At 40.1% G+C, this 15,303-nt stretch overlaps 2 protein-coding genes across 3 annotated transcripts in view; one reads left to right on the top strand and one right to left on the bottom strand.

Moving 5' to 3' along the window:
• col9a3 (collagen, type IX, alpha 3) overlaps window positions 1-5,607 on the top strand; it is an 18,498-nt gene extending 12,891 nt beyond the window's left edge. For both annotated transcript variants that reach the window (XM_014010539.1, XM_014010540.1), the window contains 8 exons: window positions 305-340; window positions 494-538; window positions 837-869; window positions 1,470-1,616; window positions 1,710-1,764; window positions 1,876-2,058; window positions 4,372-4,449; window positions 4,523-5,607. In XM_014010539.1, the coding sequence (XP_013865993.1) occupies window positions 305-340; window positions 494-538; window positions 837-869; window positions 1,470-1,616; window positions 1,710-1,764; window positions 1,876-2,058; window positions 4,372-4,449; window positions 4,523-4,707 (762 nt within the window). In that variant the 3' untranslated portion in view covers window positions 4,708-5,607. The remainder of the gene's footprint in view (window positions 1-304; window positions 341-493; window positions 539-836; window positions 870-1,469; window positions 1,617-1,709; window positions 1,765-1,875; window positions 2,059-4,371; window positions 4,450-4,522) is intronic.
• The window catches only part of si:ch73-181d5.4 (death-inducer obliterator 1), a 64,511-nt gene continuing 54,533 nt past the window's right edge, over window positions 5,326-15,303 (bottom strand). The window contains exons 17-21 of the mRNA XM_014010538.1: window positions 13,634-14,256; window positions 13,382-13,535; window positions 13,093-13,279; window positions 6,350-6,491; window positions 5,326-6,182 (exon numbers count right to left, since the gene is read on the bottom strand). Of these exons, the coding sequence (XP_013865992.1) occupies window positions 6,069-6,182; window positions 6,350-6,491; window positions 13,093-13,279; window positions 13,382-13,535; window positions 13,634-14,256 (1,220 nt within the window). The 3' untranslated portion in view covers window positions 5,326-6,068. The remainder of the gene's footprint in view (window positions 6,183-6,349; window positions 6,492-13,092; window positions 13,280-13,381; window positions 13,536-13,633; window positions 14,257-15,303) is intronic.

Below are 15,303 nucleotides of genomic sequence, written 5' to 3'. Positions count from 1 at the left end.
TGTGTGTGTGTGTGTGTGTGTGTGTGTGTGTGTGTGTGTGTGTGTGTGTGTGTGTGTGTGTCTGTAACCATCCTGCCTCAGTCCAATCTGTTCAAACACACACTGCAGTCAGGAGAGCGCACAGACACAAAGCAGCCTCCTGTTCAGTACCTGAGGGTCAGAACAAAGCCAGCCTTTATGTCCAGCCTGGTTCCCCCTTTAACCAACCCACCTCTCTCTCTTCCCTCCGTTCCCTCTCCCTCAAAAAATTTATCTGCATAACTTTTGATGATTTTCTCTCATTTACTTTTTTCTAACTCTATAGGGTCCAGTTGGAGCTTCGGGACCTAAAGGAGACATGGTAGGTCAAAGGTCAAGCTCAGCAAGCCTAAAAACTTTTGATCTTCTCTTCCAATTATCAAAAAAAAAAAAGATTGTATTTTTCTTCGGAAATGATGAAGATTATGTGTTGATAAAATTAAACTAACTTTGGCTAATGTGGTCTTGTGTTCAGGGTGTGGCAGGAAGTGATGGTTTACCAGGAGAGAACGGAGAGGCTGTGAGTATCTAAAATTAAATGTAAATCGCTTTATTTTAAGTTATTTAACCACATTTTGAATTAAAATTTATTTCATAAAGAGACTATGCATATTAATTAACATGAATACATCAGGTAAATATAACAGATTTAACAAAAAAAAGGCTAATTTTCATGGTCCCCTAGCAGGTTGATAGAAGGATTTTTATTGTTTATATTTGTACAATAAAGTTAAGTTTTCCCATTATACTTTAAGCTTCCTGTTTTTTGACTGCAAAGCCAAAGTAGTGTTTGTCTAAAAAAATGTCCTTATTTTTAGGGTCCATTTGGACCAGTTGGACAAAAAGGAGAGGTAAGTCATTTATTCATTCCTTACTGTTAATCTTACAGTTTCTCATCTCACCCTTCAAACAGGCTTTCCAAAATCAGTTTTTAGTTATCCAGAGATCAGATGCTGTGTGTGGGTGTAATTAGCAGGCTATTCGCTCCAAACTCCTCCTGTGTCTACTCCCTCTCTAAGCTTGAAAAAGTGATGCCTCGCTCCAAGCTGTTGCCCGCCTGTCAGAGCCGCCACGCGTGTGCGTTCGGCTTCAACTTTAACTGGATTATTTACAGACTGAAAGTGCGGCACCAGCTTTAATGGCCTGGTTTGCTGCTCTTGCCACAAGGGAAAGACAAGTCGCACTAAGCTGCAGCATAATTTGTGTAATTAGAGGCACAGCACTGATGAACCTCACACTTACTTTCATTTACTGTTTGCTGTGCTCATTGGAGTCATTATCGTGCAACGAGTCTCCGTATGAATCCGCCTCCGCATTGCCTTTAACAGAACTAGTTTGTTCTTCAGTTGGGTGTTTAATCTGGGGGATGTTTTTAGAAGTTTAAAGGAACATGATTTGTTCTTGTAAAAATATCCAGAGGTCTTCAACTGATCATTACTGTGGATTTGTAGCCAGGGAAGCAGGGGGAGCTGGGGCCAAAGGGTGTGACGGGCCCACAAGGTGAACTCGGGCCAAGAGGGGGTCCAGGGAAACAGGGACCAATGGGCTTCCAAGGGGAACAGGGTCTGCCAGGAATTGCAGGAAAGACAGGAGTACCTGTGAGTATTTCTACTTTTGAATCTCTACAGAACTGTGTGTAGGAGTTTATATTATTATTTTATGCATATCCTGAATGAGGTCTTATGTTTCAGGGTAAATTGGCGAGTGAACAGCACATCAGAGAGTTGTGTGGTTCAATGATCGATGGTGAGAGATCTTTATTTGGTCACCAACTAAGATCTGCTGTGGTGATGAACGAATGTAACATTGAGGGGTAAACTTTGAGTGTGTTTTTGTTTTCTTTATTCCGTTCTACAGACCAGATCGCACAGCTGGCTGCAAACCTTAGAAGGCCTCTGGCACCTGGAATGGTGGGCCGCCCCGGCCCTGCAGGGCCTCCAGGACAGCCAGGAGTTGCAGGTTCTATTGGACATCCAGGCACTCGAGGACCACCAGGGTACAGGGGCCTCCCAGGAGAGCTGGGAGATCCTGGTCCCAGAGGTATGAAAATAATCACAGCATAAATTTTCCTCTTTTTTAATTCTTTTTTCTTTAATTATCTGAGTCACAAACGAGCTTGTTTTACCTTTTTTTCCCCCCATAAGGAATTAAAACGACAAATATAATCATGTTTAAATGTTCCAGTTTAAGTAAACATGATGTATGTGTAAATTTGGAAATTTCATGGCGTTTTGTAAAAATATTTAACATATAGACCACTCTCAGCTTTGGTTGCTGGTAAAATCAGCCATAAAGGACAGATTGAGATGTGAAAAAGGTTTTTAAAAAAATAATAAGAGCCACCTGGGACACGACAACTGTTTTTTCATAAATAGTAAAAAGACATATACACTCACCGGCCACTTTATTAGGTACACCACGCTAGTAACGGGTTGGACCCCCTTTTGCCTTCAGAACTGCCTCAATTCTTCGTGGCATAGATTCAACAAGGTGCTGGAAGCATTCCTCAGAGATTTTGGTCCATATTGACATGATGGCATCACACAGTTGCCGCAGATTTGTCGGCTGCACATCCATGATGCGAATCTCCCGTTCCACCACATCCCAAAGATGCTCTATTGGATTGAGATCTGGTGACTGTGGAGGCCATTTGAGTACAGTGAACTCATTGTCATGTTCAAGAAACCAGTCTGAGATGATTCCAGCTTTATGACATGGCGCATTATCCTGCTGAAAGTAGCCATCAGATGTTGGGTACATTGTGGTCATAAAGGGATGGACATGGTCAGCAACAATACTCAGGTAGGCTGTGGCGTTGCAACGATGCTCAATTGGTACCAAGGGGCCCAAAGAGTGCCAAGAAAAGATTCCCCACACCATGACACCACCACCACCAGCCTGAACCATTGATACAAGGCAGGATGGATCCATGCTTTCATGTTGTTGACGCCAAATTCTGACCCTACCATCCGAATGTCGCAGCAGAAATCGAGACTCATCAGACCAGGCAACGTTTTRCCAATCTTCTCTTGTCCAATTTCGATGAGCTTGTGCAAATTGTAGCCTCAGTTTCCTGTTCTTAGCTGYAAGGAGTGGCACCCGGTGTGGTCTTCTGCTGCTGAAGCCCATCTGCCTCAAAGTTCAACGTACTGTGCGTTCAGAGACGCTCTTCTGCCTACCTTGGTTGTAACGGGTGGTTATTTGAGTCACTGTTGCCTTTCTATCAGCTCGAACCAGTCTGCCCATTCTCCTCTGACCTCTGGCATCAACAAGGCATTTCCGCCCACAGGACTGCCGCTCACTGGATGTTTTTTCTTTTTCGGACCATTCTCTGTAAACCCTAGAGATGGTTGTGCGTGAAAATCCCAGTAGATCAGCAGTTTCTGAAATACTCAGACCAGCCCTTCTGGCACCAACAACCATGCCATGTTCAAAGGCATTCAAATCACCTTTCTTCCCCATACTGATGCTCAGTTTGACCTGCAGGAGATTGTCTTGACCATGTCTACATGCCTAAATGCACTGAGTTGCCGCCATGTGATTGGCTGATTAGAAATTAAGTGTTAACGAGCAGTTGGACAGGTGTACCTAATAAAGTGGCCGGTGAGTGTATATTGAGGATACTGTAGATTTAATAAATGCATGAATTGTTTAGCCTGGCCTTGCTTTCCTACACAGTTCCGCTCAATTCTAGTTTTCCTTCTCTGCTCCATCTGGGACTTCTCCACTAGACAAGGATTTCTTCAGTAGAGTTTTGTTCGGGCCAATCAGTGAACAGAAGGCAGGGTTTTGAACGACGTCGATTTTCTGTGCAGTGTCTGCTTGTGAGTTCATTTTACCTGGGCCAATCAACAAACAGAAGGCGGAGTTTTGAACGATATCGATTTTCTGCACCGTGTCTGCTAGTTAGTTTAGCATACGTCAACGGAGGAAGTGAATGAAGCCAGTCTGTGTTGATAAGGCTTCCAAATTAAATTAAATTTGTCTGACAAAGCCTGCAGCTCTCATTTACAGTCATCTCGTTCGGCTCGGTACTTCTCTCCTCTCGGGATGTTTACAGCGCACGTAATTTCCTGTTAGCTTCTTAGCTTAGCCTCCTTCACAGTGGAGCTGGCACACATACGTCGCGGCCAACTGATCCAATCATTTTCAACTTCAGCAGAGGCCACGCCTCCAGCAAGAATCACTTCTCTATAGCCGAGAGTCCAGACCCTCTGTATGAAGCAAAGTGAAGGACAAGGGTCTGGTTTTTTACCAGGCTATGAATTGTTTAAAGTTATATCAAATAGAAAAGTTAAGATTTTATCAAAAGATTGCACAGAGAAATGTTTTTTTCTTCTGTTTTTCTAACAGGTGATGTTGGTGAGCCTGGTGACAAGGGACCCATTGGCAAAGCCATTGATGGACCCACTGGAGACCAAGGACACCAAGGTATGTGGCAGGTCTACTTACGGTGCTGTTTCTGATAACTACCTTCCCACTACCTACAATATTTCCCTCTTAGGTCTGCCCGGAGTCGCTGGAATTGCCAAAGATGGTCGTGACGGATCTCCCGGAGATCCGGGTGAGCCTGGAGAGCCAGGAAGGGTAGGTAGGACTGGGCACCATGGACCTCCTGGGATCTGTGATACATCAGCCTGCCAGGGAGCGTCAGTCGCTGGCAAATCCTCCAACCCCAAAAATTTTTAAAGACAACTTCCTGAAACCTGATGGCTCCACTTCAATGGAAAGGAGGGAACAAAAGAAGACAACGATCACAATAAATCCCTCTTTATTTTTTAAAAAAAGGATGGGAAGAATAACATCAGCAGGTGTAATACTTTGAAATGAATGGAGGAATGTCCCAGGAAGTGACATGAACATCAGAGCAACAAAGAGACAAATAAAAACAGGTAATATACAGAAATGGTGTGGAGTGAGGGATGGAAGAGTGCACGAAAACGACTGCATCAATCCAAACATCAGCAAATAACAACTGGAATGAGACACAGGTCTTTTGTGTATAAAAAACTTTGTATGTTTCCTTGCCACATTTACTTTGGTTAACATCACCATGGCAAACAACATTCTAAAAACAACTGTGACTGTCTGCAATGTGAATATGCATTTATCATGGCCCGTTGTGTCGTTCACAGGTGTTAACCTCAACATACAAACTTAGTGTAAATTATGGAAATAAGTGCTGCCTCTGTCAAGGAGCTGTGTATGTACTGTAAAATTAATAAAACACAAATACCCAGGTGCCCAAAAATTGTGTACACTAATGCGAAACAAAACTCAGTAGCCCTTTTTTACAGCATTTTTTTGTTTTTGAACTTTTGAAGTGAATTTGCCAGAGCTGACAATCACAAATAGAAAAATAATTGTGGATGCATAAATTTGACATAAAAAAATACATAAATATTAAGAAACGTGAGAGTTTTAGAATTCTGTTTTTTTTCCATTGACCACATCCACTATGTACTACAGGTGCTGTAACAATTAAATATTCAAAAGTTTAAATACTATTTATTATTTGTGGGTGACTATTTTGTGTACAGTAAGATGCTGCAGCGACATGTTGTAACAAATAAAGCCACTTTTCATAAACATTACTCTTCTCTACATATGAAATGAACCCTGCACTTCAAAACAGCAACATGCTTTGAACACTGTCAAATTAAAAATTCAAGTTCTGTAAACAGCACAACTTATTTCTGTAATAAAATGTATAAATATATTAATAGAGAATAAATACAAGAGTAGTGAGGTAAGAAATATTTAGTAAGAAACCATTTTCAAAAAAGAATGTAATTGACAAGTAGGGTAATTCTGGTGGAACAAGTGTCCTGTCAGTGTAAATACAAATGACACCCAGTGGAATTCAGATGAAACTGCAGAAAACCCACTGTGTTTAATAAGTCAGGTGCTGAAAACGTTTTCCATGTTTAGAGTGTAAAGTAGTCAAAGTGACATGTTTAGGTATTTGAAACATCCTACCTTCTCCACTTAGCCCCACAGATTCAAACCGGATTAAAACCATATCAGTTGCTTCATTAAATGAGAAGGAATTATTGTTCGGCTGCAAGGGGAACGCTCGCTGTCTCATCTCTCTTGTGGTGAACCGAAGAGGAGCTGGCTTTGAGTAACGTTTCTCCCTTTTGAGTGAAAAACTTCTCAAACTCCTGGAAAGGAAGAAACACCGATGACAGATACAACCAGAGCTGTTTTACAGCATTACAGCGAAATCAAGCCAACTTTACACATGTAACAAAGTCTGCAGATGTACTTCATTTAAATGTTGTTCAGGTCAGACAAAAAGTTTGATTGAGCCAGTATTAGAAAGGTTTACCTCTTTGATGGTGTCTCCATACTTTAAACTGATGTATTTCGTGTAGGTCACGGTCCACTGCAGGGTGGTGACTTTGTCTGTATCAAGGTTGCAGAACGGCACCAGCATGTTCAGCTCATCACAGCAGGTGCGGATCTTCTTCCTGTACCACATTATACACGTAAACACAAAATACAAGAAATTTTAAGCAGCATTTTGGAACTACATCTTTTTAGACTTTAAAGGGCTCTGTCTCATTACTCATGATAAATATATTTGTCTATTCCTAGCACAAAAAGTAAGGAAATTTGTGTTTGGTAGATAATTTCTTCGTTGTAACAATGCTTCTTGGCAATGAATCTAATACCAATGGGAAGCCTGTTAATTTCCCTTTTAAATGGTGCCATATTTGTTAGGATCATGCAATAGTGGGATGAGCAGTAGATCTGAGTATGTGAGCTGAACACATGAAAACTAAATTACTATTTAGGATATCTAATCAATCTAATTGTTAGCATTACAGTTGGTTTAAGTTGTCTAAAATGACACAGTATCACGGTATCTTCTTTTCTATCTTCAAACCATGAAGCCTACTAATAAATACAGTTCAACAAAGAATGCCGCCTTTAGTTGTTATGAAACTGCAGTATATATCAAAAATGAATTTGACTGCATCTAAATGTCTTAAAATTGGCTTCTGTCTCTTTAAGAACCTCCTGACGTTTCTGACACTCCCACTTCAGCACGTCTTCACAGCAATGCTTCATGCCATTTACAACGTTTTATAGGCCAAAGTCCAACTATGTTTGACAAACCAACTCCTTAGAAATCATAAAAAGAGGATAGTTTCCTCCTTGGCATCCAAAAATACATTTTCTTGATGAAGGCATTTGAGCCCCGTCTTCACCGGCGTGCCTGTATTCAGCTCTTCTCAGTTCAGCCTCGGCCACACATGTCTCCATGTACTGTTTTAACCACCCGGGCAGTGGTTCTAAGCAGGGCTGGGCGATAAATCGATTTAATCGATTTATTCGAATTTGCCATTTATACAGATAGAATTTTGGGAAAATCAAGATTTTTTTTCTTACCAGTGCACTCTTTGGGGCTTCTGTAGTTCAGAGGTCACCTACATGTCCCTCAAGATGCCTGGTACATGACATGACAATATGGCAGCTAGCAAAGAGGATCTACTTCTCAAAAAAGGCACGGTTTCTTCAGTTTTCTGGAACTGGTTAGGTTTTACAACCTCGGACTTGGAGCAACGAACACCTCACTCACTGCAAAATCTGTTTGAAGGCTCTTGCATCAAAAAGCAACAAATTTGTTTCGACATCTGAAATAGAGGCACTCTGTTAATTGGGAAGCAAAATCATTTAAAATTGAAAATCGAATTTGGGTGAAAAAAATTGGAGATTCTTTTTGGGAGCCATATCGCCCTGCCCTAGTTATAAGCAGGTGACACCGAGTATTGCGTGCTTACAATTTTGACGTCAGCAGACTTCTGCCCGTGGACTGACTGAGGAAAGGCAGAACTTGCAAACTCCTGCAGCAAACCCATCCTGGAGAGAGGTAAAGGAGTCAAGCGCATGCAGCTTGAGCTGGACGCAGCTGCCTGAAATGAGCAGATATCCCTGGGGTTTTGGACCAACTGCCCACGGTTACACAAGCGCTTATAAAGTTTGTTGCAACAAAAAAATAAAATTAAAATAACCTCAGACTACTAGATAAAACCAAAATGCCTTTTTTATTCTTCTCATTTTCCTCTTTTACCACAATGGCTGAAGCTGAGTAATGTGACTTGATAGTGTGAAGCAGCTGCACAAAAATAAAAGAACATCTCACAAAAAACAAATTTCTGAATAAAAGTTCACTTTGTGAATTTATGATCTACTGATGTATTATGTAAAATATTTTAGTGATACAGAGAAAGCCCTTTACTCTGCTGCCACCATCGCTCATAACCTAAGACTATTTTAACTGATTGAATAAATTATAATTTTATTCATCCCAGAAGTGAAATTCAGTAATAATCAGAATCAAGCTTTATTGGCCAAGTAGCTCATGCATACAAGGGATTAGTTTTGATACAAATTTGTATATGATATCCTGGATTTACCTTTTTTTTTTGTTGTAGATTACTAAAGTAAAATAGCATTATAAATAGTAGCACTTGTTCAGTAAGACTAATTAGCTGTATTTATCTTTGTATTTTTTATCAAGCCTTTAAGCTTTCAGTCACTAATACAATATTTAAAATTTATGCTGAAATCCTTTTAGTTTTGGCTGTTTATTTTACTTGTAATTAAGCATGTCTCAACTTTTGCTATAGAGGTTAATTGCTTTTATTTATTTATTTATTTGTATATTTATTTATTTATTCATTCATTCATTCATTTTAAACTTGGGTTTTAGGTTTTGGCCTTATTTGAATTTGAAATTAATTTTATTGTTGAGTTATTGATCTTAACCTGTAAAGAACTTGTGTCAACAATGGTTGTTTTAAAAATGTGAAACAAACTTTGACTTGACTTGTTCTGGTTGATAAAAAAAATCACAAAGAAGCATTGATTCAACAGATGGACATAATTTGTGATGCAGAAAAAGCTCGCACTGATGCGAATTTGGACAGACTGGGTTGCGAGTCTAAAACCGCCTCACCTCTCCAGCCTTCAGCCAGAGACTAGTCTCCTGCTCCTTTTGGAGGATGGAAGATACGTCCTGTTTCAGTGGATTCTCTAGCAGGTACAGACATTTTAAAAGAGAAGACCCCAAAAAGTCCAGAAACTCTGGGGTCTTGGAAGACCCACACCATCATGAAATGGAGTGTGCCAACAGCACTTCTGAGAGCTTCAGCTCAGTTGACTCCAAGACTCCAGAGGAGTTAAGAGAAATCCCCCTCATCCACACTCCAAAGGTGTTCCTTCCTCAAACATCCACCATCCCAACCCCACCTCCTCAACCCACTGCTCCAAAGTCCAGGATGAGAAAGTCACTCATCCCTGTGATGATCAGGAGGATCCCTAAAAGACCAGGTAAGTCATTATGCAGTTCTCCTTAAAAACATCATTTACAAACAATTTAACAACAAATTTTCAGTGACCTTTAAGCACTTCATTAAAATTTAACAAGACTTGTATAAAAAAAAGAAGTCATGCAACAACATGTACAGTAGCTTCAAACCTGTCATAATAGTTTATTTTCTACTCATATGTGACCATGCAAATATTTAGTTCCAATTTGATGCACGTTTCTGTCCTGAAAAGTGAAAATGTCTGTTGATTTTGTTACTTTTTATTGTGTTTACTTTGTATTTCTACAGAAGAACATTGCATTCACCAAAGGAAAAAGAAAAGATTCCTTATCTCATAATTATGAGATCAGGATCTCGTAATTACAACAAAAGATGTCATCATTAGGAGGAAAGAAGTGAAAAGGAGTACTCCTTGAAGATCTGTGATGCAAGTAGATGAAACAATAGGAACTATTGTTTTGAGTTTATGTTCCACCTGGATGTGTGTGATACAGAATCCACGACTGCCTAGGCCGAGCTGTGTAAAATTTACCCACCAGAGTTTAATAAAGTTATGACCTGTAGGATATTTCCCAGTGTCTCATACCTACGAGGAAATAAAACATATCATTGTCCACTTTTCCTGTAGTGTAGGTCAGCGATGACTCTCCTTAACTTTTCTCATAATTATGAGATCAGGATCTTGTAATTATGACATCTTATGAGATCCGGATCGGATTATTACGAGATCAGGAGTCTACTTCATTTTTATTTTATTTATTGGTGAATGCAATGCTCTTCAAATATTTCTGTTGTTTTGTTGAAAATAGTAATATTCGAAACTCAATGCTGACAGAAAAAGAAGCGGTCGGTCTTCAAAGGGCTGAACCTCTGGGGGAACCACTAAGAAAAGGACCAAAACTTTTCAAACGAAGCTCAATTGCTCCTCAGCATCAACCTGCCACAGCTCCCAAAACGACATATCCATCCATCCATCCATTTTCTGTACACGCTTCTTCCTTTTCAGGGTCGCGTGGGTCACTGGTGCCCATATCCAGCAGTCACAGTGCGAGGGGCAGGGTACACCCTGGACAGGTCGCAAGTCCATCACAGCTCCCAAAACGACATGTATTCCTTCTTTAAAACCTGACCCACCCAAAATCAAAAGGTTTGATCCAAGAACAGCTGTGGGCTTCGAAAAGACTACGAAACAGCGGAAACCAGACTGCCGGACTTTGAAATCCCTGCCTAAAGAGGAGCGTAAGCCACTGTGAGACGCTGTCCAGTGTCTGTCTGAAGTCTTCTGGTATCTCAGCTCAGATGAATGGTAAAACTCTGACCTTATCAACAGATTTAAACCTTTCCTACCAGCAGTGTAGAGAATTTTAGATTTTCTCACAGGGAGAAAAAAGTGCGGGGGCTGAAGCACCACCCAGACACACTGATGAGTAGACTGCATGACGTGTGTGTGGCAGTTACAGATGAGGTATGTCTGTGTTTACTCTGTTGACACAAACACACATTTGGATCATTTCTATAGAAAGAACCTCAGCTCCTTACCGCTGATGTTCCTTATCCTCCCCAAGATAAAGAACCCGTGTTCCTCTGTGGCCTGCACGGCCATCAACACCCTCGGCTCTCTCTACACACACCTGCAGAAGAAGAGATCAGGCCGTGTTCTGCTGATAAGACTCGCTCAGGCTTCTGCCAACAAGTTTGTTCAACAGCAGGTCAACCTGGCCCTAGAGGCCATGGTGAGTAACTGCAGCCCGGCCCGTGTGCTGAGGACCCTAATCATGGACTCAGGTAATGTGATGATGCGGAATAAAACTCTAAAAAGACTCGTGGACGCTGCAGACATCAACAGGGAGTGAATCTTTTCATTTATTTATCCGTGTCCTTCCTCAGCCACTTGAGCGTGGCAGTGAAGGCCCGCGCTGCTCAACAGCTCCATGTGCTGGCTGATGAGATAGGAGTGAATGCAGTGCTGACAGCAGGACCGAGTTTCACACCATTCTTCCTTAAAGCTCTCAGTAAAATGTGTCTGGATCCTGCAGCTGAAGTCAGGTCAGTCACTTATAGTTCACAGTTTCTGATAAGGAAAGATATTTCTGATATGGATGATTAAATTAATCATACTGATTTTTAAACATTCATTTTCATATCTGTATATTCATCTCTAACAGGCACCGTGGACACGATGTCCTCGAAGAACTGTGTCTTCATAAAGATTTTATGAAGCTGTGGCAGAAGACTGTAGGGGAAAGAGAGTGTCAGTCACTGGAGAAAGTCCTGCAGAAGGGAACAAGGATGATGACAGGCAGAGACATGTAGGGACAGAAATGTCAAGAACTTGTCACTTTAACTGCTCCTAAAACCAAAACTTGTCAAGAGATGGGCACGTACACCATGAGCAGAGCAGCTGTTGTTTTTGACTCTGGCCTTTACTTTAATCTGTGAAAATGTTAATATTTAATAATTTTTTTAACTTATTTTGTTCCTAAAGTTTTACTACATATACATGTAGGAGATGTCTGTGTAAAGGTATCAGTCATGATGTGATGAAGTGTCTTAGGACGATTTCATGGTTCAAAGTTAAATGTATCAAAAATAGATTCTCGACTGTAAAAAACACTGAATCTAAATGTTTTGGCCTTTTTTTAATTTTTAAACTTAATACAAACGGACTAACATATATTGATCAAATGTACTTCCATTTGATCAATCTTCACTTTCCACTTTTACACAATTTCCAACTTTAAATTCCTTTTCCAGAACCTATTTTTCAGATTGCACAAAAGTGGATTATATTGGACGGAACTGCTGTTAAAAAAAAAAGTAAGAAAAGATTAAACGATATATTAATTTAAGGTATAATAAAAATCTACATATGATTTAGAACTGTGCTAAATTATGACTGACATGTTGCATAAAGTATACACTCAAGACAAATGATCTGCAGTTATAATATTTTTAACCTCAGAAAAATGTATAAAATGTTTTACAAATTCTTGTATAAATAGTTGTCATTCAGGTTCCTGCGATTAGAATGCATTTCAGGTTTTATTTATAATAAGTTGAAATATCTCTACTCGTTTAAGTAAACTTTTAAAATTAAACATTTTTTTTATTTTATATTTTTTATAAAATGAAATAAGGATAAAAGCTTGACAACGCAAATTATTTTCCAAGAGTTAATTTCCTACCAAGTTCTCCCTAAAGTCAGACTAAAAAAATTGCTCACGAGCTACAGCTCAGACTACTCATGCCTCAGCTGTCAGGTTGAAATTCATCCCAGAGTGATTAGACAAAGACTGGAAAAACCTGCCAGGAGAAAAGTCTTTGTCTATATATTAAAAAAAAAAGAATATGGCAGCACAACGAGCAAAGTTGCATCTGAACAAACAGTTTCTGAAAGTAAGATCTTTTGACTGTCATACAGCAGAGCAGCATGTTTGGTGAAAACAAAACAGCGCAGACGGCTGATCCAAATGTCAAAGATGATGGAGGGGTGTTGATTTGGGCTTGTGTTGGCATCTTGCAGTCAGTGAATCAACCATAACTTTATTTGTATCCAAGGTCAAATGTTAAAACCTTAGAAATAAAGAGATTGTACTTCCTTTTTGATATAATTTACATATAATTTAAACAGAGAGAAATATTGGCCAGTTGGATTGGTAGCAAAAGCTAGAAAAGTTATAATTTAAGATGTTTTATGAGGCGACCCCATCACAAGTTGTCAGAAATGGCTCACCTGCGTTCCTTCTCCTTGCTGTTGTGTCTCTCCTTGCGCTGGCTGGCTGACAGATTACTTCGAGCTCTTTTCCAGCCACCTCGCTGTGGCTTTGTCACCATGTCCAGGGCAGCTTTGGCCTCATTAGAGGGTTGAGAAGAGAGGACGTCCAAGTGGTTTCTGCTGCGAGTTGGTGTCATCTCATTCTCTATGCAAAACGTAAGACGTTGAACCCAGACTTGCACTTTTACCATGTAGAATAAGACAGCAAATCACATACATATATATTAACATAGACACAGCTTCTTACTTTCAGTGTGTACTAACTCTTGCTCTTCTCTTGAATTGTTGCTCTCGGTGTAGATATTTTTCAAAACAAAGCTCTCTGGGTTGAATGTTAATGAAAAACTCTTGGGGAAAAGAAATCCTTGATGTACGTTGGGTTCAACCATATGAGCAATAACCTGAAATAATCACAAAAACGTAAAAGTATTAAACAATTAACTCTACCTAGGACTGAACCTGTCAAACTGTATGTTGATGGGAGTTGTTTTTTCCTCACCTGGCCACACATGTTGGTTATTGGGTCTAAAACTCCCCCGACGTAGGAGCTGGAAACTTCAAATGGATTTGCTCTGTCAGCTTTCATCCCATTTAGCTCTTTAAATCTCTTCTCCAGGCACACTCTGGCAGCAGGTTTGGGTTGTTTCTGTGAGGTTGTGCTTCGCTTGGCAGGTTGAACCTTCGGGCTTTCTTCAGCTCTGATTTTGGCCAGCACAAAATCTGGCACCTCCCCGTAAGTCACGGGTGTCTTTTCCCCTTGCATCACCAAACAGTGATCCTCACTTGGAAGCGACAGGTCAATGGCTTGGGTCGATGCGTAGGGAGAAAACTCTGTAGAGCCGGTGACATCTTTGACCATCACTGCAGCTGGGTGGGGTCTGGCATCTGTTTCATCAAAAGGTCCAGCCTGCACCTCTATGTGGGCTTGGATAAAGTGGTGTGAATATTCAGCCTCGGTCATCTCTGTCAGACCAAACTCAGAGTCCAGCATCTGGTCCTGACCCTGGGTCACGCATGGACCTCGGCTCAAAATATGCCCAACCAAATCAGAGTTGTGTCCTCCAGGCAGAGATGATGCATAGACGGTGTGAGAAGCTGAAGAGAGGGATGACATCTTTCGCTCTAGAAACAGCAGAAAAAGCAGAGCAAACATTATTTGTGGTAAAGCACAAACAACAGCTGATTCTGGCATCAGCTAATAAATTTAGTGATCATAGTTGACTTTGAACCCATTCAACCACCACTGAGCAGATGCATTGAACAATTCAATGTGTGGATGTGCCATAATTTGCTTCAGGTGGATAAAAATAAAACTGAAGTAATTATTTTTGGACCAAACATGGAGTAATCAAGAGTCAGCACACAGCTTCAAGTATTACAGCTGGAAACTACTGAGATGAGGCCTGAAATCTGAGTGTATTGATGGACTCAGACCTGAACTTTCAGAAATACATAAAGAAAATTGCATAGTCAGAATTCTATAGCCAGAGAGAACATCTCCAGGATTAAAGGACTAGTGTTGAAAATTCTGAAAAACTCATCCCTGCAACAGTCTCTTCAAAGGTCTGCATTAAAAGTCAATCAGACAGCTGCGGCTAATTTAACATGCTGCTGCCTTTGTCTTTACTAAAACTAAAGAAGTAGAACATATTCTAAAGTTCTAAAGTCCTTAAACTGGCTGTCTGTATCACAGAGAATAAACTTACAAATACTTTTGTTCATTTAAAGTCACTGAATGGCACCAAAATATAATAAAGATTTGCTGCTGCTGTATCAACCTCCCAGACCACTCAGGTCTTCTGGTTTAAGTGTACTCTGCATCCCCAGAACCAAACATGCAGCATCCAGTTTTTATGCTCCACTAATCTGTAACAAGTACCTGGAAAACTGTAAGAATGCAGAAACCCTGAGTTCTTTTAAATAAAGGTTCAAAACTTATTTGTTTAGAGTTGCTTTGAATGACACATGAATTTCAGTCTGCAGTACAACTTTTCTTTATTTCCCCTTATTATGCCAATGTAATGTACTTATTTTTTATGTTTTCATCATGTAGAGCACTTTAAATAGTCTTATTACTGAAATGGAAATACCTTGCCTACTTAATTGTATTTAGCTAAGGGAAAGTGACTAAACTGTATTTTGTCAGTAATGATTTATACATATATATAT

Source organism: Austrofundulus limnaeus, unplaced genomic scaffold (assembly GCF_001266775.1).
Source record: "Austrofundulus limnaeus strain Quisiro unplaced genomic scaffold, Austrofundulus_limnaeus-1.0 Scaffold70, whole genome shotgun sequence".
NCBI classification, from domain to species: domain Eukaryota; kingdom Metazoa; phylum Chordata; class Actinopteri; order Cyprinodontiformes; family Rivulidae; genus Austrofundulus; species Austrofundulus limnaeus.
This window is presented reverse-complemented; position numbering and strand designations above follow the sequence as displayed.